This window comes from Clinocottus analis, unplaced genomic scaffold, assembly GCF_023055335.1.
Source record: "Clinocottus analis isolate CAN_PGR_092001 unplaced genomic scaffold, fCliAna1.0.p SCAF_37, whole genome shotgun sequence".
Lineage (NCBI taxonomy): Eukaryota > Metazoa > Chordata > Actinopteri > Perciformes > Cottidae > Clinocottus > Clinocottus analis.
The window spans coordinates 754,114-780,224 of record NW_027176120.1 but is presented as its reverse complement, the minus strand read 5'-3'; the positions used below and the strand labels follow the sequence as shown (position 1 = coordinate 780,224).

General features: G+C 47.1%; 1 protein-coding gene across 1 annotated transcript in view; it reads right to left on the bottom strand.

The window, feature by feature from the left end:
- The window catches only part of sorcs3a (sortilin related VPS10 domain containing receptor 3a), a 196,481-nt gene that overhangs the window by 89,892 nt on the left and 80,478 nt on the right, over positions 1-26,111 (bottom strand). The window contains exon 2 of the mRNA XM_068596421.1: positions 17,075-17,142. Within this exon, the coding sequence (XP_068452522.1) occupies positions 17,075-17,142 (68 nt within the window). The remainder of the gene's footprint in view (positions 1-17,074; positions 17,143-26,111) is intronic.

The following is a 26,111-nucleotide window of genomic DNA, read 5'->3' as shown; positions in this document are numbered from 1 at the left end:
ACCAGTACCCAGAGAGAAGAGAGAAGAGGACCTGTAGAGAGATTCTTGAAGCTCCTCATGGAGCCACCGGGTCGGATCCTGGTGAAACCCGATGACATCATGCAGGTTCAGCAGGAGCTCCTTCAGCTGCAGCACCGCCTCCTCCTCCTCCTCCTCATCATCCTCCTCCTCGTCCTCCTCCTCCCTCCTCCTCATCCTCGTCCCTCCTCCCTCCTCCTCCTCCTCGTCCCTCCTCCTCTTCCTCCTCCTCCTCCTCCTCCTCCTCCTCCGCCTCCTCGTCCTCCTCCTCCCTCCTCCTCGTCCTCGTCCCTCCTCCCTCCTCCTCCTCCTCGTCCCTCCTCCTCTTCCTCCTCCTCCTCCTCCTCCTCCTCCTCCTCCTCCTCCTCCCTCCTCCTCATCCCTCCTCCCTCCTCCTCGTCCTCGTCCCTCCTCCTCCTCTTCTTCTTCTTCTTCCTCCTCCTCCTCCTCCTCCTCCTCCTCCTCCTCCTCCTCCTCTTCCTCCCAGAGTCAACCTCTGACTCTATTGCACAAAACCTTTGAGAGGAGAGCTGCCACACAGCCGTCGACAGCTAATTACAACACAAATCCAGCAATAAAAGAATAGATGTGCATGAGAGACATGATGTAAACTCTGCACACTGGCACAGGGAATCTTCATAGTTACAAGTAATTAAGATCCCAACATGTGTTCAAGTCCGTGTTGTTGAGAAGAAGCAGGAACTTGCTCACGAGCTGCAGCTTCACAACACGGACGCTGCTTTCACTCATTAGGTAAAGTCCTCCATTTCTTTTTCTGAGAGTGTGTGAACGTGAAATGAAGGGAAAGGCAGACAGGAAGTGCATTGTGGGTGTTTGTGAGGTTTGGCCAGATGTCAGTGAAGCAGATCTCTGGGAGGAAGAGACAGAACCAAACACTTCAAAGATAGAAAATGCATTTGAATCACCGTGGTGTCTCCAGCTCAAACAAAGCCGTCACCCTGCAGCATGCAGGACTGAAAGAGGAATGGATGCTGTACGCGACCAGGTGAAGGAAAACAGGTTACTTATCCCACTCTCCTCTCTGTTAACCTGACTTTAGATGGATGCTGAACAGAAAAACTGCTCCAGCTCACGAACCGGCAAAGAAGAGACACAACGAGAAGAGAAAACACCGAATCAATATTCATCAAGTGTCTGAAGATGAAAGCATCATCAGATGGTTGTCAGAGTTGAACCAAAGCAGCAACAACTCTGTCTGTCCTCAGAAAGAGACTCACAGGAGGAGAGAGAGAGATGAAGGGCGAGAGAGGGAGAGAGAGGGAGAGAGTCAGACGAAAGGTTTCCTAGCAGAGAACCCTGCGGCAGAATCCAGCCTGAAGACTCTGAAGAGTCTGAACACTCGCTGACGGATGCGCTTGAAAAGCATTCACGGCGCCGGTGAAGCGAGGCGTTCTCTGCAGTACTGAGAGGTCAGAGGTAGAGACGCCTGAACGCACCGCAGACATTCCCCCTGCACTTGTCTGCAGCGTTGCAGTCTTTTGTTCCAGGACGCTCCGTCCAGCCACAGGTCCTCCTCTCAGTCTGGCCAGCGAGAAAGAAGCGAGCGAGCGGCCGCAGGAACAAAACGCCGAGAGTTTGACGACAGAGAAGCAGAGACCGGCTGAAAAGCCTCCTATTAACCTTCATGTACCGGCAGAGAGCCGGCGTCTCACTGAGCTGTGTTTGACTTCACAGTTTGAAAGCTGCTGATTGTTGTGCCGGTAAGCACTGATTTGGGGATTTGCAGGTCAAAGTATGTGTCAAGGTAAAAGATGGGCTTCATTGGGACATGATATTTACTTTTTGAACTGTGGTTAAGCCTCGTTTCATGGCTGCGTGGTGCTGTTTAGGCATGAAGACTCTTTGGTTGTGGACCTTACCGCCAGTTATTCTAGTGTTCTGCGCTGCAAACAGCAGCTTCTACTGAGGCTCGAAGTCAAATACTCTGATTTAATAAGCTCCACGACAACAAACCGCTTCTCAACATATTCATCTGTTGTCTCTGACGCCTCTCGCTGACACTACAGGCACCTGCAGGGAACGGTTGTTCTACAAAGTCAGCAGCACGTGTACCTGGCTGCAGGTTGCTTTGCTCTGCAGCTGTGCAGCGCGATGAGGCAGGACAGTCACGAAGCTCACGGATCAGTGACTAAATAAGTAGTGCGAGCCGTCCGCGCCCTCAGCTCGGCCTGATCTCTGAGGCCTTGTTGTGATGCTGAGTGAAAAGAAACATGGCATACTTATTTAATTGAGAGTTATCTTCATTTCCCACCAAACCAAACTAAAGAGATTTGGCAGCACTGGACTCATTATGCAATAAAAAGCTGTGGAGGCCCAACCCGACGCTTTAATTGGCCTCGCTGCAGACACACTAAACTCTCCTGGTAGTGCTGGTTGGCATCGGGCCGACATTTTGAGGAGCTAAATCGTTGAGTATTGACGCGGTTTAAAGAGTTAGACTCTGCAAGGAGCTTCAACTACTTCACCTTAAAGCTAACCTGCGTCTAGCATTGGTCATCTGAGATGAAGATCAATGCTCACTGGGTCAGAACCGCCCACTGTGTGTGTGTGTGTGTGTGTGTGTGTGTGTGTGTGTGTGTGAACAAAGGAAAGGCTTCAGCCTCCCTGTGCGAGGCAAAACAAATGCAGGATGAGTTGCCCGGGGAAATGAGTCTGTTCCTTTATTCAAGCAGTGGGTTTCTAAACGCTTTAATCCAAAAGACTGAGCCGGCTCTCCAGACCGCTTTCAGGGGGAAACACTGTCGTCACGGTTCAGTGTGACGGCTGGGCCGACGTTGGCAGGATGTCCCTGTTGGAGTCCTCTCCCATTAGAATAATCAACCCTCACAGGAAGAGACAGAAGGAGCTCTGCTCAGACTCATTACACACAGAGCGATGACAACACACTGAACAATGGATGCTCAAATCATTCACTCATCAACACAGACCTGAGGCAGGTAGTGAAGAGAATGCAGAGGGCGACGAGAACAAATCCAATCACAGTGAAACCGTTCATTACAGGCGCATGATGAAAGGAAGAGAGCAGTCGCTGGCAATGGGGCTGCGTCCTGATGGAGGCTTTTAGATGGAGGAGGTGATGCTGCGGTTACATCAGAGACGTCCCCTGCAGGGTCGACCTGGTGTACGGGGAGATTGAGGAGAGCAGGGCTCTGGATGTGATGAGACGGAGGAGGAGGAGGAGGAGGAGGAGGAGGAGGAGGAGGAGGAGGAGAGGGTGAAGGAGGAGGTGAAGGAGAGGGTGAAGGAGGTGGAGGAGGAGGAGAGGTGGAGGAGGGAGTGGAGGTGGAGGGGAGGGTGAAGGAGAGGGTGAAGGAGGGGGTGGAGGTGGAGGACAGGGTGGAGGAGGTGGTGTGGAGGAGGGAGTGTGGAGGAGGTGGAGGAGAGGGTGGAGGAGAGGGTGGTGGAGGTGGAGGAGAGGGTGGTGGAGGTGGAGGAGGTGGAGGAGAGGGTGGAGGAGAGGGTGGTGGAGGTGGAGGAGAGGGTGGTGGAGGTGGAGGAGGTGGAGGAGAGGGTGGTGGAGGTGGAGGAGGTGGAGGAGAGGGTGGTGGAGGCTCGCATGGGTTCATACTGCAGTGACGGCAGAGGAGAGGACAGCAGTTTGAACATTTTGAGAGCATGTCTGTGATTGGCTGAGGGCAGAATGTTGGTTAAATGAAAGAACAGCCTCGATGAGCTTAACACACATTAACACACATTAACACACATTAACACACATTAAGTCACACTAGAACAGAAACTAACAGACGTTAACCAGCGTTTCCATCAGTCAGACATATCATATTTAGAGTGTTTTGTTTCTGTGTGCAGTGAGTCTTAAAAGGTGAACCAGTGACTTCATCGCTTCATTGTTGAAACTCATATAATTCATATTTCTGGATGCAGTTACTGCCATTACTGCACACAACTATAATAGCAAATGAAAATCACATGTGAGATGACATAATAATAATAATAATAATAGCATATTGCAATTGTAAAAAGGCCATTTTTTAAATATTGGCTGCTCCTTTTCTCCGTCGTTGCCTGAAGGTTCTGGACGCTGCACACGTGCCCGTCACCTGCAGGTTGAAGGGATTCATTAAAACACGGAGCGGCAGACACAGACTGCGATCGCGGCCTCAGCTCGCCACTCACTGCACAAACACATTACGCTTCCATCAGCAAATGGAAGTGTTTGGGGTCGACTGACAGGATATACAGACTTTTAGGGAAATGAAAACACACGGAGGCGTTTGCTGCATTCCAGAAGGATTGTGTTGCATCTTTAGCAGCGGCAGCAAACGTCACGGCTTCCATCAGCAAAGCCTCTCTCAGCGAGGAGAGCATCGTGTACGAGCTGTCAAGGAGTTTATCTGTGGAATATACACTCACCCCGAGCTGCACTCCTGCACACCAAATGAAGCACACACACACACACACACACACACACACACACACACACGCTTGCATCTTTCCATGTTTTTCTCCTCAGGCAAACGCTGTACAATCTCCCCTCTAATGCAGAACCGCTGGGGCTTAATTGAAAATGACTTTGCAGAATTGCCACTTCAAGATGGCGAGATACTGTAGACGCAGGTGTTCAGCGCTGTCGGTGAAACACACGTGAGAGCGGTGACGCGTGAAGGAAATAATGCAACCTCAAAAGACCGAGCGGCGCTCGCTAAAGTCTGTCTTTCTATTCAATAGATTAAGAAATGTGTTTACGTGCACATCCGGCTGGATGCGTCTGTGTTAGTGGGAGATAGTGGAAGCAAATTAAAAAAAGGGCAACCCATGTGTGAAACAAACAGAAAGAAGGAAGTGCTGGACTCCGGCCCGCCGCCGCCGGTTCAAAGCGCAGAGGAAGTGAGAGGAGATCCTCTGGTGGAAAAGGAAAAGATCCCACGTGACCACAATGTGTTGCAATGTGAAACAAAGCAGAAAGAGGGAGGAGAGGAGTCCACGTGCACGTCGTGAGGAAACAAGAAGAAAGGCTTTCGGCCGGACCGGATACGACCCGACCGCCGGACAGAAGTGCTGACAGTCAGAGAACGCTCTCAGTGACAGCGTCGCCGTGCTTCCCTCTCACGGCCCGTGTTCTCCGTTCAACCTTGACGGCAGTTCTTTGCGTATCTTTGCTTCATCCCTCCTTCATCCCTCCTTCATCCCTCCGTCATCCCTCCTTCCCCCGCTCACCGCACTCCGGCTTTTTCCAGGAGGGATCTTTGAAATAAAGTATGAAACTTTAAAAAGAAATCCCCTCCAGACATGATGACTTGTTCATGCAGTCTAGAAGGACTTTGCAGTGGGTCACAGGAAAGATGAATCCAGCCTCTTCTCACTGTGATTGACAGCAGCTGACCCCGCCCACATTGTCCTTTAGCCCCACCCTCTTTTGCTCTTCACTCTCCTGGGGACGGAGGACCGGTTTCACTCTCACAGGTGATGCTGTTTCAGGATGTGATGTTCTGAGGGATTTCACAACCCTGGCAAGCTGGAGAAGAAGCAACGACCAGAAACGACTTCCTGCATTCATTATTTATGCCACGAGAAGGCCGGGAAGCAGCGATGCAGCGCGCTGGATGATTCCAGAGTGACTCTGGAGAGGCAGTGCACCGTGGAGGCCGGTACGGTGAGTCTGTGCTCCATCGAGGTCTCTGGAGCGCCGTCAGTGATGGTAACTGACAGGCCGGGGTCAGGAACAAGTCAAAGGATGAATGTGCCGAAAGAATCAAAGAGACCGGAGAAGAAGGGCGGAGTCTAGTGAAGAAGCTGGTGAAGAACATGTGGAAGGAACAGTGAGAAACATGGAGGGCAGTGGACGCCAACACGCCCACCGCCAGCTCTGAGACTCCCCCCGTCGCTCTCCAAAGTAAAATACACTCCAAAACATTCTGTCCCCGAGGTAGAGGTCCAGGAGCTTAAGCTTACAAAGGTTGGTGACCAATATATATATATATATATATATATATATATATATATATATATATATATATATATATATATATATATATATATCCCATAACAATTACCTGATGTATCGTAGCTTAGCATAGTTTAGCGTGGCATGATGTAACAGGCATGGGCCAACGTTTACCTGACGTGACACGATGTAACGTAACGTAGCTTAGCATAGTTTAGTGTAGCTTACCGTAGCTTAGCATAGTTTAGTGTAGCTTACCGTAGTTTAGCGTAGTTTAGCGTAGTTTAGCGTGGCATAGAGCAAACCTTTACCTGACGTGACATGATGTAACATAACCTAGCTAAGCATAGCTCAGTTTAGCATGGTTTAGCTTATCTAAATTTTTTAAGTGATTTGGTTCAGGAACTTCCTGCAGTCTGCCACCGCGCTCTTGATGCCGGCGTGTTTCCTGCACTGAGCTGCATGATGCGTCTACATTTACTACATGTGAAGCTCATCCTGTTGTCCTGCAGGGAGGCTGTTAGAGGTATGTAGGGCACAGGCGTGGGGGTCAGGTGCAAGTCTCTCTCTCATGGCATTTGGATGAAGCTTAATAACTTGCTTGGAAAGTTACTCTAAAAATAAAGGCACATAGCTTGCTTTTTAAAACAGTTGCATGTGCTGAGGCAGCCAGTGAGAGAGAGGCGTTACCTTCTTACATGAGCCTCACTTACTGCAGGAAGCTCTCTGGATCCTTTCTTTTTCCCTGCTGTTGTGTTGGTTGAAGGTTGCAAACAAAGTTTTGATTCATATCTGCAATAACTCCTTTTGGATTCATGCAGAATCCAATTTTAAATCATTTCCTCCTTTTTTCTGTCAGCGTCGCCGGGATTGAGCGACTCACAAACGCGAGTGTTTAGCGGAACACCAGCTGTTTCTCTGGTGGAGACTTGGTTAAGTGGAAGGGATGAAAGCCTGGCAGGAGAGTAAGAAGTCGGCGTGCACGCTTGAAAAGTCTCTTGTTTGATCGCCTGCTCTTTGCCAGCGTGCATCCTGTTGCGGCAGCACTGGGGTAAATACTCGTTTTGTTGCCATTTCCAAAGAGAAGGGTTGAAAAAAGAGCTCTCCTGGAAGGTGAGTGGGAGCTATCCTCCCCGACTCCGCGGCGCCTTTATCTGGAACCTTTCTTCTCTCTGATAAGCAGCTCCAGAGCCAATCATGTGGAACATATAACTCAGACGTGTGTAGTGAAGTTTTACCAAGGTAAGTAGAAGGAGGGGGGATAATAAACTTTTCCCCAAACCTTCGCTAAACTTTCTTCCTGTGCTGCTGCTCACTAATGCCGCTCACACATCCGGCAGCGTCTCTTCTTGAGAGTTGACAGCAACTGTTGCGCCAACTGGTATGGGCAAACACGGAACGGGTACCTAGCGATAGCAGCTACACCACCAGCCACACCACCAGCCACGCCACCAGCCACGCCACCAGCCATGCCACCAGCCACACCACCAGCCGCTTCAAAAGCCACGCCACCAGCCACGCCACCAGCCACACCACCAGCCACACCACCAGCCAGACTACCGGCCAAACCATCAGCCACACCACCAGCCACACCACCAGACGCTTCACCAGCCACACCACCAGCCACATCATCAGCTATGCCACCAGCCACGCCACCAGCCACACCACCAGCCACACCACCAGCCAGACTACCGGCCAAACCACCAGTCACACCACCAGCCGCTTCACCAGCCACACCACCAGCCACATCATCAGCTATGCCACCAGCCACGCCACCAGCCACGCCACCAGCCACGCCACCAGCCATTGTTCAGGATCTAAATAGAAGAAGAAAAATTTAACACAAAAAAACCGTTGCGTTAATCACTGCAGCATCTGGACGGATGATGAGACTTCAAGTAAAATGAAAGCAGACTCAGGATCAGACGGCGACGGCCCTGAATGGTCTGAAACTCCACGCTGCCTGAGACTGAACCCCTGATGAAGTCCACCTTTTGCTGTTATGACAGAAAGCAAATGAGAAAGTTCTTCGGGGTGTGAGGGAGAAGCCAGGAGTGATTAAAAAGATATGAATTTAAATATTGTGAGAAAGGGTCAGAATAAGTGACCTCTTTAATAGCAGCGAGGTGAGTTATGCATTAAGGCCAACGTAATGCACGAGGGAGGAACTAAAGGGGGCTGTCATTCACATGACGTTTGGTTTTAAAGCAACATGTGTATTAAATATATATTTTATTCGATGCTGCCATTTCACGCTCTCATGACGACTACTAGTGCAGAGCCCGCTGAAGACCTCAGCAACACACCTCCTGCCACGTATGAACGCTCTCATTTCACAGTTTGTACATCCTCGTTTCCTTTCCTCGCCCTGCGTCTTAGTCCCACCTGCAGGACATGTGAGTGGAGGAGGCCAAAGGCTAGACTAGTTCAGGAGGAACCACCAGTTAACTACAATCTAGTATAGGAGGAACCACCAGTTAACTACAATCTGGTATAGGAGGAACCACCAGTTAACTACAATCTAGTATAGGAGGAAACAGCAGTGAACTACAATCTAGTATAGGAGGAAACCACTACAGACTAGTTCAGGAGGAAACACCAGTTTACTACAATCTAGTATAGGAGGAAACACCAGTTTAGTGCAATCTAGTATAGGAGGAACCACCAGTTAACTACAATCTAGTATAGGAGGAAACATCAGTGAACTACAATCTAGTATAGGAGGAAACAGCAGTGAACTACAGAGACCAGGAGACTTTACTGTAGACAAGGTAGACAACCTGAATCTTAAACTCAACTGTATACTTCTGTGTATTTCTACTACAGAGGAAAACATCACAGTACTACATTCACCTGACAGAGAAATGTTACTGCTTACATTACAGATTCAGATTTGACTCACAAAACAAAAGAACATACAATATTATTATTCATATATTCTCCAGCATCATATCATAAAGGAAAGCTCCACCTTGAACAGATTCTTCATGATAACATTTTAGGACATTTCCTGTGCAGTAACAGTAGTTGTACTGTTAATAGTATAACCATGTGTGTATTTGAGTACTTTGCATCACACACTCATTACCTGTTAATACACATTGTCGTGCAGCTCTGACCAGACTGCAGTTAGCACATGCAGATGGAGTTGCTCTCATTCCTCACATTTCCTCCCTCTTCAGCAGAGCCAACAGTGGCTCTATCAATCTTTTCCTCCCCAGAGTGCTTTCATAGAAGTGCTTTTGAAAAGTTCTGGCGAGCCCAGGCTGGCAAGGTTTCGCTGGAAATACCAAGTCCAATTGGAAAAAGGTCACAGACATCAGGTAGGTCTCTCTGAGAGAGCCGGGCCCTTATTATAGGCACTGACCTGTGAAATATGACATAGCCTGTGAGCATGCTCAGCTAAATGATGCAATTTGAGAGGATGTCACTCCTCACCCCCAGGTGACCTCATCCAGGCACAGCGGGAGAGGAGGAGTCTGCAGCCGGGCAGTGATAATGCAGAGCTCTCTCTCTCTGATGGTCCCTGTATCCAGGCAAGGGGAACCCCTCCAACCGAGAGAGATGATGCAACGCCACTGAATTATTTACTCCTGCCCTCATTTGCGGCCTGGGCCCTTTGAGTCCGCCCACTCCTCCCAGTTCCAGTCCACTGGTTTGCAGCATCGTGACCTGAAACAGCTGTTCCCGTTAAAAAGTGATCAGCAAATAACGATTAGACGATCAGAACTAAACACTGTGGCAAAGAATTCTCATGGAAACACAAAGGGATGTCGCATTCAGGCGGGTACGTCGGTCTCGTGGTCGGTTAAAATCAAATCTCACCCCCATGGAAATGAAACAGAGTGGCGGTAATGAAGACGAGGATGGAGCTCAGTCTGAAGAACTCTGACATCAGGAGAACGTGTTCTGCAGAGGAAACGTGTTCTGCAGAGGAAACGTGTTCTGCAGAGGAAACGTGTTCTGCAGAGGAAACGTGTTCTGCAGAGGAAACGCATCCTGACGCGCCTCATTCACAGTGTTCACACAGTGTATTGTTCACAGAGTGTATTGTTTACAGAGTGTATTGTTTACAGAGTGTAATGTTTACAGAGTGTATTGTTAACAGTGTATTGTTTACAGAGTGTATTGTTTACAGAGTGTATTGTTCACAGAGTGTATTGTTTACAGAGTGTATTGTTTACAGAGTGTATTGTTCACAGAGTGTATTGTTTACAGAGTGTATTGTTCACACAGTGTATTGTTTACAGAGTGTATTGTTTACAGAGTGTATTGTTTACATAGTGTATTGTTTACAGAGTGTATTGTTCACAGAGTGTATTGTTTACAGAGTGTATTGTTTACAGAGTGTATTGTTTACAGAATGTATTGTTTACAGTGTATTGTTTACAGAATGTATTGTTTACAGAATGTATTGTTTACAGAGTGCATTGTTTACAGAGTGCATTGTTTACAGAGTGTATTGTTTACATAGTGTATTGTTTACAGAATGTATTGTTTACAGAGTGTATTGTTTACAGAATGTATTGTTTACAGTGTATTGTTTACATAGTGTATTGTTTACAGAATGTATTGTTTACAGAGTGTATTGTTTACAGAGTGCATTGTTTACAGAGTGTATTGTTTACATAGTGTATTGTTTACAGAATGTATTGTTTACAGAGTGTATTGTTTATAGAATGTATTGTTTACAGTGTATTGTTTGCAGAGTGTATTGTTTGCAGAGTGTATTGTTTACAGAATGTATTGTTTACAGAGTGTATTGTTTACAGAGTGTATTGTTTACAGAATGTATTGTTTACAGAGTGCATTGTTTACAGAGTGTATTGTTTACAGAGTGTATTGTTTACAGAATGTATTGTTTACAGAGTGTATTGTTTACAGAATGTATTGTTTACAGTGTATTGTTTACAGAGTGTATTGTTTACAGAATGTATTGTTTGCAGAGTGTATTGTTTACAGAGTATATTGTTTACAGAGTGTATTGTTTACAGTGTATTGTTTACAGAGTGTATTGTTTACAGTGTATTGTTTACAGAATGTATTGTTTACAGAGTATATTGTTTACAGAGTATATTGTTTACAGAGTGTATTGTTTACAGAGTGTATTGTTTACAGAGTGTATTGTTTACAGAGTATATTGTTTACAGAGTATTACAAACAGATGTGTTACTCATTGTACCATTACAATAAAATATATAACCAGTTCACAAAATACAAATAAAAAACTCAACACCGGACTATAATATTCAATTGAGCCGCTCTCCCACTGACCCACAGGAGCCGCCATCTTTGTTTTCATTTTATATATTTATTTTACAACTTAACGAGACAGAACTTTAAGGATACAATGCAAACAAAAACAAAGGGAACAAATACATTTGCAGCAGTCAGAGATACATCTTCATTATTATCACGCCAGGTTTTTTAATCTGGCTGCACAGAATCCAGTCTGGAAGGATCCACCATGACTGAGACCGGTTTCCATGTCTTGACACAATATCTTAAACTTTGACCTTCAACCAGGAAGAGCAGCCAGCTGTAAGTCATGGAGGCCAAACCCTGGATGGTTTTAAGGTAAATCTACTTTCTAGCACAAACATTTGAAAAGCCCGTTAGGTGTCACTAGATGAATCCAGACTGACTCGTCATCGTTTAGTGTCATTATGTGACTAATACATGACCTGTGTGTGTGTGAAATTGGTAAAGCTCGTACTTGTTGATATGTTCTGGATTACTAATTATTTTCCAGAGCTGCAGCAGCTCGTGCTGCACAACGCGCTCCCGCCCGTTCCTCTGAACTGTTTTCCAATACTTCGTAATCACTGTCATTTCCAGTGACACTAATTTCAGGCAGTTATCCTCCTAATGAACATTTATTTTCATATCAAACATCATTACAACTGTAATCAGAATGTTAATAAGGGACAACGACGAGTGCAGAGAATGCTCCTATTTTATCAGATCAACTAGTTTTGCTGAAGGCGAGAAGACGACCAATTAAAATAATTAGACTGAAACGTCTAATTATTTGGTGCAAAATGGGCCTGAATGAAAAAGGACAAAGTGACATATGGAAATGTTCCTTGGAGGATAATATGAAAGAGAGGCAGAGAGTCAGGTATCGGTGCTACAGCTGATCATACATGTCAGTGCATTGAGAGAGAGTTCAAACCACAGAGACAGCTGCGCTGCATCGCACTGCACAGGCCGTCAACATACAGCCTCACCACACGGCCTCATGACACTGCAGCGCTCAGCATTGCGTGTTGATGAGTACAAATGTACAACGATGAAAGCCGGTTTGCTCTATTGATGAAGCACAGTGAAGGGAAGACTCAAGGCCCGCCCCTCTCACTCACAGACGGCGGTTTGATTGACGCTCTGGAACCAATCAGAGCCCCGGCTGTAAGAAACCGAATCGTTCGGCTCTTTTGAAGTAGATATTTTGAGAAAAAACACAGATACACTCTTTTCAATATGGCCGCGCGTCGAAGCAAGCAGCGCTGTGCCGCCGTCACGTCCGACCAGCAGAAGATCCCACAGTCACTGAGGCAGCAGCACCTTCACCACACGGGGACTCTCCAAACCACGTTTCTGATTTGAAATGTTTTTCCAAGTTCAGTATGAAAGTAAATGTCTCGTCGGTTTCAACGTCTAAAGGTTTTGTGTTCATTCAAAGGAGCCTATCACGTTGACTTTTCAGGTCTGATTGGGATCGCAGGTTCAAACTGAACTCACTCAGCACCAACATGAGCTGTTCCTGTACTGACGTGCTCAGATATAACAGCTGATATTTGAGTAAGCTGCTATCTGCAGCGCGGCCGCGTGATTGTTTCCGTGCTTGGGGTTGTCTTTTAGCTGGTTTTTAATCAGGACCCGACGTACTGTTCATCACGGCTGAGCTGACAGCGGCTCTCTCAGCGAGCGGAGCGCCGACGCTGAAAGCTACCGACTGTCAGCGAGGACGACTCGGGGAACGACGCTCAGCTCGAGATTCAGTCACCACGAAATGAGAAGGAAAGAAGGACTGGACTTGAGTTCATGTGTGTTGCAGCAGTACAAAAAGAGATTAGCATCAGCTCATCGTCAAGCTTTCCAGCTCAGTAATCCACTAACACACTGAGCCCAACTTCAAAGAACTCACTGCATAAATCACAGAAAACGACTGCTGCACGGGCTCGTTTGCAGAAAGCGCAAGAACAGAAAGTGTCAAATGCAAACAGTGGGAGGAGGGAAACAACCTGACTGTTGCATTCATTGACCCACGTCTGAATACCTGCTAATGAGGGCGGGGCTTGTCATATTTGATAAAGTTCTAATCCTCCAGAGGCCAGACGAGAGCGGCTGCACAACTTTGAAGAATTGTTTTGCTGAGTTGATTTATCGTCGACATCGAACGGCTCGCCTCCATCTTCCCTCTCACCGCGCTGACGTGGAGGCTCCTCTGAGAACGATGACTGACGAGTGAACGAAGAGCTGAAATGTTCGCTCCTCATCAGGAACATCCTGCTCTCAGAACGGGCCGGCTTCGTTAGTCTCATGCTGCGTTCACAACAAAAGCGTTGCGAATATTCACGGCGCGTTTACCGCGTCAGTTTCCTGGGGGGGCGTGGCTTATCTTCATAAAAACAGTTAGTGTTTCCTCCATCCACCATGAAATGACCACTAGTTCTGCTTTATTCTTCTTCTATAACCTCCACAGAGTGGGAACATAAACTTCTGGTGTCTGGGTTCAGAATATCATCCGTAGTCCCACGACGGCGTCCGAGTGACGCAGCAGAGGTTTGATTCAGTAACGGCAGGACGGCGTCGAACGCAGCGTCAGTCTTCATTTAAAGTGCGTGCCTTAAATCTGAGCTCCAGTTTGCTTCGGACAGACGCTCTGAAGTGTCTTGTGATCCTGACTGATCAGCTTTCACTGTCAAAGGTCAGGGCGTTCATTAGCGTCTGAGCGGCGGTGCTTTGAGGCGTTGCCACAGCCTCGACCTTTCCAACACGGCGGCGTCAGGACTCGCCGCTTGGAGCATCTTCACGCCAACTGCTAAATATTCCGTCCGAGCGCTCCTCTTCAAACCGGATCAGAGCCGTGATGTCAATGAGCCGGCAGCAGAGAGGAGCCGGGCGGCGTCCTCATGCATCAACACATAGTGCTCTTCTGGCTTCCTCCCGTTTCATCCCTCTGTCCATTTCCCTTCTCTTTCAACTTCCTCTGCTTCCATCGCTCCTGTCATGCACACACAACGCTGCGTTTCCTCAGACGCTGATGGACTGGAAAGTCGGGCCGCGATGGACAGCTGCTCCCCTCGCTGTGGGTTTGTGGGCGAGGACCTGGAGGGCTGCCGATAACCGTCCCTGTGCTCACGCCGCGGAGGCATTACCTCACCTGACTCCGTCTTCCCTGCAGAGATAAACTGTCACGCTGCGTTTCACGCTGATGACCGCGCTCGGGTTTATGTCAGTCCAACCATCACTTCTTTGTGTGCAAAGAAAAGCTATACGTGTTATGTTCAGACATACTTTCAGGGAGCTGCAACCGGTTCATGTCTTTTTGTGGTTGTTCACAATACTGAAGCTTTCAGATCCGGCGTTGACTCCAACTGCACTTTCTCCAGTCATCTCGTATTTATTGTGTTATGGAACTAGTTCAGGACTCATGTGGAGCCTGCAGCTGAGAGCTGATCACCAAAGCTCCCTAATGAAGTAACCCTCTCATCCCTGAATGTAACCCTCTCACAGCGAGTAACTCCTGCTTTACTCCGTTCTTCCAGGAACAAAGACGTGCACTAAAGAGGAATACGTCACCCTGTAAGGATAGTTTGTGTTTCCATCACTCATCAGGAGTTACCGCACAGACAGCAGCTGATGGAGGAACAGTCTTTCTTCCTTTAATGTTGAAACATTAGCAAACAATACAAGCAAGTCTTGTATGTCCTCGTGGGCTAAAGGTGATTATTAGTTTATGAACGCAGGAGAAGATGGAGAACAGTTTAGCAGTCTTATCAGAAATCATGTTGTGATTATTGAAGACGTGTATCCAGGATGTTTTATGATCCATAGTGTTCTGTGTCAGAATACCAGGGGACTGGATTTATTTTCACTTATTCAAATACCAAAACACAACTCTGCTGCCGCCTCAGGGTCCAAGGTACGAAGTAGATGTCTAAATGTCAAGAAGAAGAAAAGGCGAGCAGTTGCTTTGGCGCAGCTCATCATTGTCAACTGAAGGAGAGCAAATGTTTTGTGCTTTTAAAAGAATGTCATCTTGAAAACCTCAAAGATGATAAAAAATATGCAGCAGATGGAACAGTGGTTCTTTCTTTTGAGGCAAACCGAGCGGCCGTGGTTTGAACCAGTAATTACAAGTTAAGCTCAGAGCGGCGTCACCAGAGAGAAGCACGACGGCAACACGCAGATTTGAAGTGAATCAAGGAAAGATTGGATTGGATGTCTTTGAGTAGGAAACAAACAAGCTTCTCTGTCTCTCCCCAGAAAGAAACGCTGTCCATCTGTCTCCTTGTTTCCTCTCCTAGCTCTCTCGTCCCCTCTGGTTTCTGTTCACCTTCAGAAGAGAACCAAAAAGACAACTGATGATGATTGAATTCATGAAACGTCCCCAGTTGATAACTTCCATGTTTTGTTACAAGCTGACTGCAATTTGTTTACTACTGTGAACGTGAGCGCATTGATATATTTGATATGTGCTCATTTACATTTCCTGTAATATGAACATTATTTAAAGCCAGGTTCAAGCGTCTTGGTGCATTTCGTTGACATGTTAAAGGTTGTGGATTTTCTACCTGCACCTTCAGTGTGAGTCGATCAGCTGTTCACCAGAAGGACGTGCAGAGACGTCTTCATCACAACACAATAATCTGTGGACACACAACTGACTGAGCAGCTCCACACACACGGATCCTGACACCTCGACTCTTGCAGCATCCGAGCATCGCTCTAACTGCAGAGGCCTGATGAACAATCTGTTGGGCTAGTTAGCTGCTAGTTGCTAAGCTATTGATTGGACCGTCGCCGTTCTGGGTTTTTGGCAAATGGCCCCTTCCCTGAGGGCCCGATTGCACCAAAGTGGACGGTTTCCCTGGAAAAAACATCCACATGGTGTTCAGGACGGTGTCATGTGGTGTTGCATCATCCTCAGACTCAGACAAAGGAGTCTCTGTGTTAATATTACACTAGCCACATGGAGATGGGTTACACACATTAGCAACTCATCAGAGATGTGCCGCCCATCCGCTTTGGTTGAGTATTACTGAGCTTGGTTCGGGAGCGTGCGTTCATGCTTTGTGTGTTTATTTCAGGCCCGGGAGGGTCGAGGAAGGAGAGTACATCAGATAATACGCCAGAACAAGAGCATGACAAAAGCATCCTCCACACTGAGTGTCCTGCATGACACCAGGACACACTGAACAACTCACAGCCAGCGGAGCAGGAAGTGCACGTCGTGATGGCAGACAGGTGGCAAGAGAGATGAAGAGATCATCATCTGGTTACGAAAGGAACTCGTTATGAAAAACTCACCTGTCCAGTGCTCATGCACATACTGTACATGTGTGAAAGAAGACATTCTGGTTGCCTACATCATGAAACATGAGCTTCAACAAGCCAATCAGATGTGTCTCCCCTTCCTTCGTCACATGCAGGCTCTTTAAAGCCGAGCAGCAGCCTGCAGTGCTGAGAAATGCAGACTGCATTTCCCCAAATGACCACTAGAGGCTGAATCCAAAAGAAGTCAATCTCCATAGACTCTATAATTAAAAACTTGTTTTGATGGAGCCCACGGTTAAAATACACCGACGCCCATCTGACGACCTCCACCCACAGCTTTGAACACAGGGAGACTCAGACATGGACGCCAGGTCTAGGGAATACATGGAAACTAAAACATGCACCTGGAAATGAGCTAAATATGTCCCAGTTAAGGGTTTACTACAGTGGGCCAAGTCAGATTCTATTAGTCATCATTAACTGAGGAATACATTAATCATTAAACAATTAGCCAACACATCCAGTCACAGGATCCTCAACGAGGTCATGCTCTAGTCGTCTGAGCGGCTTTACAGAAATAAAAGACATCACTGGCTAATATTTGTGAATGAAAGTCTGCTTTGTACTCACCTCCAAAGAGTGCTCTCAGTGACACTGCCGATGTGGAAGTCATACAGCTTGGTGAGGATCAGGATCACCTGTGAAGAGACACAAGTCTACGTTACAATCTTTACCAGGCCTTCAAAATAAACAGCTCGTTTCTCCACAGCAGCAGAGAAGACATGGCCTGCTCTGAAACCTTCCCCAAGTGAAGCAGTCCAGGAAGTAAGACGACCACACCAGCTGATACCAGCTGATACCAGCTGATACAAGCTAATACCAGCTAATACCAGCTGATACCAGCTGGTACCAGCTGATACCAGCTGATACCAGCTGATACAAGCTAATACCAGCTAATACCAGCTGATACCAGCTGGTACCAGCTAATACCAGCCGATACCAGCTCATACCAGCCGATACCAGCTGACCAGCTTGTCCCTTCCCACCCACACCCTCATGAGCTCTGGGCGACGTCCCAAAGGATGCGATCACAGATTCAAGCAGCCAAAATGAGTTTTCTACACTCGGCGTCCGGGCTCAGCCTTCAAGCAAAGGGTTTGACGTGTTGATATGTCGAGGAATAAGAATAATTCCTTGTGAAGAGTTATGAAGACGAGCAAAACCTCATTTCCAGTAAACACAAAGCCACAGCCAGCAGCCGCTTAGCTTAGCACAAAGACTGAAAACAGAGGAAAGGGCTAACTTGTCTCTGGTCAACAGTAGAATAGTCCCAGCAGCTCTAAATCCAACTCATTCACGTCTTTTCTCTCATTTGTGCGCTTCATTAAAAAGAAACCTGAAGTCATCCCTGTGAGGTCGCCACGCAACCAGCCGGGAGCTACCTGCTAGCTACCAGCTAGCTACCAGCTAGCTACCTGCTAGCTACCAGCTAGCTACCAGCTAGCTACCAGCTAGCTACCAGCTAGCTACCAGCTGCCAGGACGTAGTCCGGCCCAGAAGAAGAAGTCTAACAAGCATCTCCACACATCACACAGGGCTGAGCAGCGGAGCATCTGATCTGCAGCCCGCTGGAGGGAAACCTCAGGGAAAGACCCAGAACACGCTGGAGAGATGGTACATCCTGTCTGGCCCTGGATCCCCAGGGAGAGCTGGAGGACAAGGCTGTGCTGGAGGACAAGGCTGTGCTGGAGGACAAGGCTGTGCTGGAGGACGACCTTCTGGTGCGTTCCTGCTGCCACAGCAACAGACACCTGGATAAGAAGTGGAGATGCTTTGTGTGCTTGAATACAGACGTGTGGTTGCACAGATGGAGAGAGAGAGAGAGAGAGAGAGAGAGAGAGAGAGAGAGAGAGAGAGAGAGAGAGAGAGAGAGAGCTCCAGGTGAGGGATTTACAAAGTATGTTTAAAACAAAATGGAAGCTATTTCACATCTACTATCAAAAACATGAAAATGAAGAATGAATTGTTTTCTTTGGTATTTGTGTCCCATAAAGATGATGACTGGGTGCTGACGCTCTCCAGCGTCTCCATGTGGTCATGTGACCATGCGAGCATGTGGTGTGGGCGTGTCCAGAACCAATGAAAAGCAGGATCTGGGCTCTATATAGTTTTACATTATTATATAAAGTGTGAACACGCTGTCAACGTGCACTAACGTGCACGTGCTTTTGTGAGCCGGGCGTCTCTGCACGTGAACTCTCTCCGGCGTTAACGACACTCGTGCACAGTTTAACGGCGCCTCGCACGCCGCCATGGCAACCAGAGCGAGGCATCTGCTCCTGTATATTTTCCATCTCCGCCTCCAAAATGTCAAGCGTTGCATTTATGTCTCTGCAGCAGGAACGCCGCTCGCAAGGAGGCTGAGTTACTGCTCTGGGCTCACATAGGAGCTGCCTGCTGACGCTCTCTACAGCACACCACGAGGAGAACGTGAGGAGAACGTGAGGACAACATGAGGAGAACGTGAGGAGAACGTGAGGAGAACGTGAGGACAACGTGAGGAGAAGGTGAGGAGAACGTGAAGAGAATGTGAGGACAATGAGAAGAAAACATGAAGAGACCGTGAGGAGAACGTGAGGAGAACATGAGGAGAACGTGTGGAGACCGTGAGGAGAACGTGAAGAGAACGTGAAGAGACCGTGAGGAGAACGTGAGGAGAACATGAGGACAACATGAGGACAACATGAGGAGAACGTGAGGACAACGTGTGGAGACCGTGAGAACGTGAAGAGAACGTGAGGAGAACGTGAGGAGAACGTGAGGAGAACGTGAGAAGGTGAGGAGACCATGAGGACAATGTGAAGAGAACATGAAGAGACCATGATGAGAATGTGAAGAGAACGTGAAGAGAACGTGAGGAGAACGTGAAGAGAACGTGAGGAGAACGTGAGGAGAACGTGAGGAGAACGTGTGGAGACCATGAGGAGACCGTGAGGAGACCGTGAAGAGAACATGAGGAAAACATGAAAAGATCATGAAGAGAACATGAGGACATGAGGAGAACGAGGAGAACGTGAGGAGAACGTGAGGAGACCACGAGGAAAATACGGGGAAAACATGAAGAGACCATGATGAGAACGTGAAGAAGAGATCATGAAGAGAACACGAAGAGAACATGAAGAGGATGTGAAGAAGAGATCATGAGGAGAACATAAAGAGATCATGAGGAGAACATGAGGAGATCATGAGGAGAACATAAAGAGATCATGAGGAGAACATAACAGCTGGATGTGAGTTAGTATTATTAATCTGTTGAACTTGTGAGTGGCTCGTTGTTCGTGGTGAGCCCCCTGGAGAGCAGTTGATGAACTGCAGTAGAAACTGGACCTTTAGTTCAGCTGCTGGAAAACATTTGTGTTGGAACTGCAGATGAGGTGATGACTTATTCTAATGTGGAAGTTGCTGAAAATCCTTTTTTGGACTTGTTTGTTCTTGCAGGCCATAATTCCTCGGCTCCGGCTGCAGCTTTGTGGCCCAGAGAGCCTGCTGTGACGTCCATGACTGATCTCCAGCCCTGCTGGGGTACCGGCTCGCCGTCAGAGGTGAGCAGGAGGGAAAAAGCAGTCGAGCAAAAGTCAAATCAAAGGGAAGTTCACGCTCACGTGTGGCATACTTGAACCGAGCTGGCTTTTACATAACAGATGCTGTTTGCATGCATCGGGCCGTGAGCTGTTTGCCGTACTTCCCTGCTGCTCTTCCTCATTAGCATCCATGTCTCTCGTTAGCGACAATCGTATGCTGGTTTAAAGCGACCTGACAAGCTCAGCTTGAGTCACCGGGCTGGGAGGGAGGCAGGGGGCGTGGCCTCGACCGCTCTGACAGGCGTCAGCGAGCGAGCTGAGTCTCCGTCCGGGTCGGGGGAAAGAACCGGCAGACTTCCAGGACCTTTCCACCTCTGGCCGAGCCGCGCTCCCCCCACAGGCGCGTTTCAACAAGCCGGCCGCTCAGCAGGGTTCTTGTGGGAAGACGTGCCTCATGCCGAGGGGTCCTCCTCCCAAGACTGTGAACATGTGTCTCAGGCCGAGCAGTGCCAGCAGAAGGACGGTGCTGGACACGAGCAAAAGGGATTCTTGCATGTGGAAGCAGCCCAGATGAACTGGATCTGTGGTTGTGCATTTGAAGGGGTACATATTGTTTTGTAAGTGCATAGTGGCCATTAGAAATGTGTTGTCAGACATATGTGTGTTCTACACACACACACACACACACACACACACACACACACACACACACACACACGTTGTCTCGTCCCAACAGGACACCGTCTGAAGAAGAGAAACACTTCTAAAGGGTCATGAATGTGTTAAATGTGCTGCTGTCAGGCAGATTGTTAACTGCACATGCGGCTCTCTTCTGTCCTCAGACGGTGGGTGTAATGGACGCACTGAATGGGCGGTCAAAAAAGTGTCTCTTTGACTTTATTATTCTGCCACTGAAATGATTGAATACAAACGTCCGGTCACATTGTTGCCTCAGCACTTCATCACATGTGCTGGAAACTAGTTATTTGCATAATGAAAGGCCGCCGGTCCAGAAAGAGGAGTCACGGGGCCAGACACAGTTTAAATATTGGTTCAGTTAAAGCGCGTTCATGACTTTTCTGAGAGCATCGCACCTCATGGAGAACCTTCTGGAGGTCTGATCTGGACTCTCCTCCTGGTTTCTGTTTGGTGAGCTCTCACCAGATTCAGAGAACTCTCTGAACTTCAGACGACGCCGTGAACGACGAGTTCACACGGTGAGGGGCGACACAATCCTGCCACACGAGGCTCCACTTCCTGCCCACATGTCCGATGGAGAAGTCCTGCTCCAGGTCCAGAGGGAAGTCTCTCTCTGGAACAGCAGCAGAGTTCAGGGACCTGAAGACCAGGACCAGTCCTGATGTTACAGGTGATCTGGCGTCGCTCTGTCAGCGACACGAAGAAGAAAGAGTTCCACGTGGAGACGTCTCTCCACTGCAAGGCCGTCAAATAAGGAGGTCAAATCACACCAGACGCTCATAATTATACTGGAGAGTTGAAATGAATGGCGACATCGAGAGGCTGAAATAATAACTTTATAATTATATCAGCCTATGATTCAGATGTCAGAGCCAAACTGGACAGTATCAACATAACTATGAAGACTTTATGTCAGATTTTCTAACTCAGAATTGCTTCAAAGTTAATTAAATATACAATCTATGAGTGAAACACTTGGATAAGCAGAACGTACATGACTCTGTGAGGTACAACAGGTACATGAGGTACAAGAGGTATAATATATACATGAGGTATGATGTATAATATATACATGAGGTATAAGAGGTATATGATGTATAATATATACGTGAGGTACAAGAGGTATAATATATACATGAGGTATATGAGGTATTATATATACATGAGGTATATGAGGTATTATGTATACATGAGGTATATGAGGTATTATGTATACATGAGGTATGATGTATAAGAGGTATATGATGTATAATATATACATGAGGTATATGAGGTATAATATATACATGAGGTATAATATTTACATGAGGTATGAGGTATAAGAGGTATATGAGGTATAATATATACATGAGGTATGATGTATTATATATACAGGTGGTATAAGAGGTGCATGAGGTGTATGAGGTGTAATAAATACATGAGGTATATTTATATATAACTCATTTTAGTGAGCATTATATTCTCCGTATAGCAGTCCATAATTATATCAGCACACATACATCTGCGTCATGCTTGATAACAATAGTCATAACACACTATGAAGCACTTATTGATGAGGTGTCAGGTCAAGTCATAACGTTGCGTAATGGCATCAATAAGTGGTCACTCGTTGACATGCTTTACATTACGAGCTGCTTATGAGCATCAATAAGTGGTCATAGCATTCAGGGCCAGCGTGTGGCATCAAGGGGTTTAAGAGGACATGGAATATGATATGAATGTGTTTTCATCCGTTGTTTCATCATTATAGCTCAGAAACATCATTGTACGAGTCCTTTCATGGATTATTGATAAAGCATGGTGGTGGTTCATTGGAGTCCCTCTATGCTTTTGCAGCGGACCATCTTATGACAGGGTGAGGCGTGTAGCACAACACTTCACCCTGCGCAGCATTTCTAACATTTTGTTCATGAATCCAGCTTCATAATTCATTTTACTCCATTCAAAGGCTCCGGGGGCATCAAAGGAACCAATCAATGCCCTGCAACAGATTTAATCTGGAAACCAGCGTCTCTACCACAGCGCCTCACACACTCTCTGGAGCTCAGATCCAACAATTTCAAAGACTATTTTCGTCTGTTCGTCCTGAACAAAAGAGCTTTCTGTGCCTTCGTCAGGCAAAATGTCATGCTACCCCGTTATTAAGACACACACACACACACACACACACACACACACACACACACACACACACACACACACACACAGCTGAAAACAAGCTTCTGGTAGTCTGCAAACACACGTCAGGATCGTCGACAACAGACTGGCAGGTGGAACAGATCATTATCTAGAAGTGATTAAGCCTCTCAGTCGCATGTCAACAGCTCAGCAATTACTTTCAATTGGCGAGAGCTGTTTATGAGGCTCGCCGTCAGCCGGCAGCGAGGGATAAATACACAGCGAGAAGTTTGCTGAACGGTTTGGATCATAAATGGAGACAGATGGAGCGCTGGGGGACAACAAGGAGCGAGACGCAGGACTCCCTTTGTTTCCCCTCAGCGGCACAAACAACTGGACTCTTGTGGCTGTGCAGAGCCTCGGCTCAAGCGTTGGTCCACCTGGCTGTGGAGCAAATTCATAACATAAAGCAGAATGTGGGCGTGAAAACCTTCAACGGGATCTCTTGCACTGACAAAGCTGCAGACACTTCTCACCCGACTTTGTGACGCGGCTCTTTTTATCTTAAGCCTCTTTTTTTTGTTGACTACAAACCTGCTCACTGTTCCAGTGGCCTCTGCTCCCAGTGGGAAGCTCCCAGTGGAACGCTGCCACTGGAAAGCTCCCAGTATGTCCACTGTGTGACGACCCTCTCAGAGCAGGCCCCGCCCACCAGGAGCCTGGTGGGCGGGGCCAGGTCATCACCGAGATCCAGATCACCTGGTCTGGCTGCAAGACTGAGCTGGTGACAGCAGCCAGTCTCTCTCTCTCTCTCTCTCTCTCTCTCTCTCTCTCTCTCTCTCTCATTATTTCTGTGTTTAACTGCTTTGGTCTTTTCAACCCGCTGGCCCACATTTTTATTAAAGTTCTTTAAAAAGTGATTCAATGTTTGTTGAATGTTCAAATATTGAGTTGAACCTCACCTTTGAGGTCTCAACAATGACCTCATCTCAAGCTCTGGTTTAGCAAAAGAGAGCTGAGCTATTTTTTTTAAATCTTTTAACTTGATTATTATTGTGAAGGACATCTGGCTGATCATGATTTAATTGCAACTTCATTGTATTATCATATTCAGCTTCCATGGAGTCCTAACAGGGTCAGTCTACGTCACCATATTATACAATTACACAATAACATCGACAGTTCAAGGCTTTTATGAAAATATGTATTTTTTCTGAGAGTTGAATATGTCCTTGATGTTGAGGGTTTTTAGAAATATCTCAAAATAAATAAATGTCAGTGTCCAAATCGTACCTGAGGAACGACTCAGTCCCTCCTAAATGTGTTAATATGGCTGTTAGTTGATGATATTGTATTCTCTGCCACTAATATTGATGCAGTTACTTCAAAGTGACAGCAATGGATTTGTAACATAGCGTGGATGCTAACGATAGCTTCATAGCTGACGTTAGTTCATTAGTGCTAATTAAAGTAAATGGAGAAATAATTTAGGCAACAGTTTAAAATCATACATAACGACAGATAAACGTTCCACACTTAATGTTAAGATAGAACATGTGAGAAGTGAAGCTCCTACCAGTGGAAACTATCGTTCAGGGCTAACTAAGGACTAGCATGAAGGAGTAATGGATGGATGAGTGGATGGATAGATGGGTGGATGGGTGGATGGATGGATGGATGGATGGGTGATGTGTAGGTGAATGGGTGATGGATGTATGGACTGATATAAAAGAACTAGTAATGCTTCTTGGTGACTTCTTCACGGGCAGAACGTTTGAACCCAAACACTCGTGGCCTCGCTCAGCGGCAGCCTCGTGGGCAGAGGATCCCACTCGGGGAAGTGGAGGAGTTTCACATTAGTCTCCAGCTGTGACGGACACGGTGGGCCTCCGCTATGTGTTTCTATCACGCTGTGTATTCAAGGGTACTGTGTGGGGCTGAAGCGCCACTTGTGCATGTACTGTTCTGTAAACTGACACATCATTTACCGCTGAGAAATAATCCCGTTAAAGCCTTGAATGGGTCTTGCTTCTTAACTGCTGGCTGGCGGCAAAGTAAGACAAAAACCTCAAGGTTATGGTAAAGCTCCACTCTGAGTGTCGCAATTAACTTATCAGTATAATGCACAAATTAAATACACGCCACGCGACGGAGATGGAGGCCATCGGGGAAGAGAGGAAGTGAATTAAGATGTAAAATGAGATTGCATGTGTAAATAGTGTAGCTGCTGGCGTGATGAGTCGTCCCATCAAGGCCTCACCGGGGAGAAGACTGCAGCTCTGTGCTGCTTCTGGACATCACTCACTCCGCTTCCTCTCTCTCTCTCTCTCTCTCTCTCTCTCTCTCTCTCTCTCTCTCTCTCTCTCTCTCTCTCTCTCTTCTCTCTCTTTCTCTCTCTCTCTCACGCTCTCATCCCTGTGTCTGAATCCCTTCCCTCCTCCCATCCTTCCTTCCTTCCTTCCTTCCTTCCTTCTTCGTCCGCCTCCCCGGAGAGAAGTCCTCGCTCATTTACTGCATCCTCTATGTGTCCGTCCTCCCTTGTTCCCTTTCCTTCCCCCCTCGCCCGTCTCAGCCCTCCATCAGGCCGTCAGCTCGCAGTCTTCCTCCCAGCTGAAGCCACTTCCTCTGTTAATCAGCTTCCTTCTTCCTCCTGTACTGGTCTCCCACAGTGTTCCTCTGTCTTTTGGCTCAGCTCATATCTTTATTCTCTCAGTTGTTTCTCATATTTCTTTCCTAATGTGCCCAAACCTCCGCTCTCCACCTTCACTCCGTCCTCTTTCCTGTAGTAGTCTCTTCCTAAGGCTTCCTCTCCTTTGACTTTTACTTGTCTGCTTGTGTTGTTTCCTCTCTTCCCACCATGGCTGTGTGCGTTGGCCTATTAAAACAGACAGGCATCGACTGAGAGTTGAATGCTGTCAGAATCCCTAATTAAAATCCTTCTTTTTCTAAAGTAGTGGATGTGGAACTAGAAGAAAGTTAGTGTGCTGCTTAAGGAGCCGCTGCACCTTATTTCATAAGGGCTGAAAATATATAAAACATCTTGACAAACTAAGTTTCATGTGTGTGTGTGTGTGTGTGTGTGTGTGTGTGTGTGTGTGTGTGTGTGTGTGTGTGTGTGTGTGTGTGTGCAGGATCGTGTCGTTACTACAGCATCTTTACTCAACTCTGAACCGCAAATCACAATAATGAAGAATGACTCGTAAATTAAAACATGCGTTCTGCTTGTTTGTGTTCAAGTACAAGTGATCAAACACACACACACGCACACA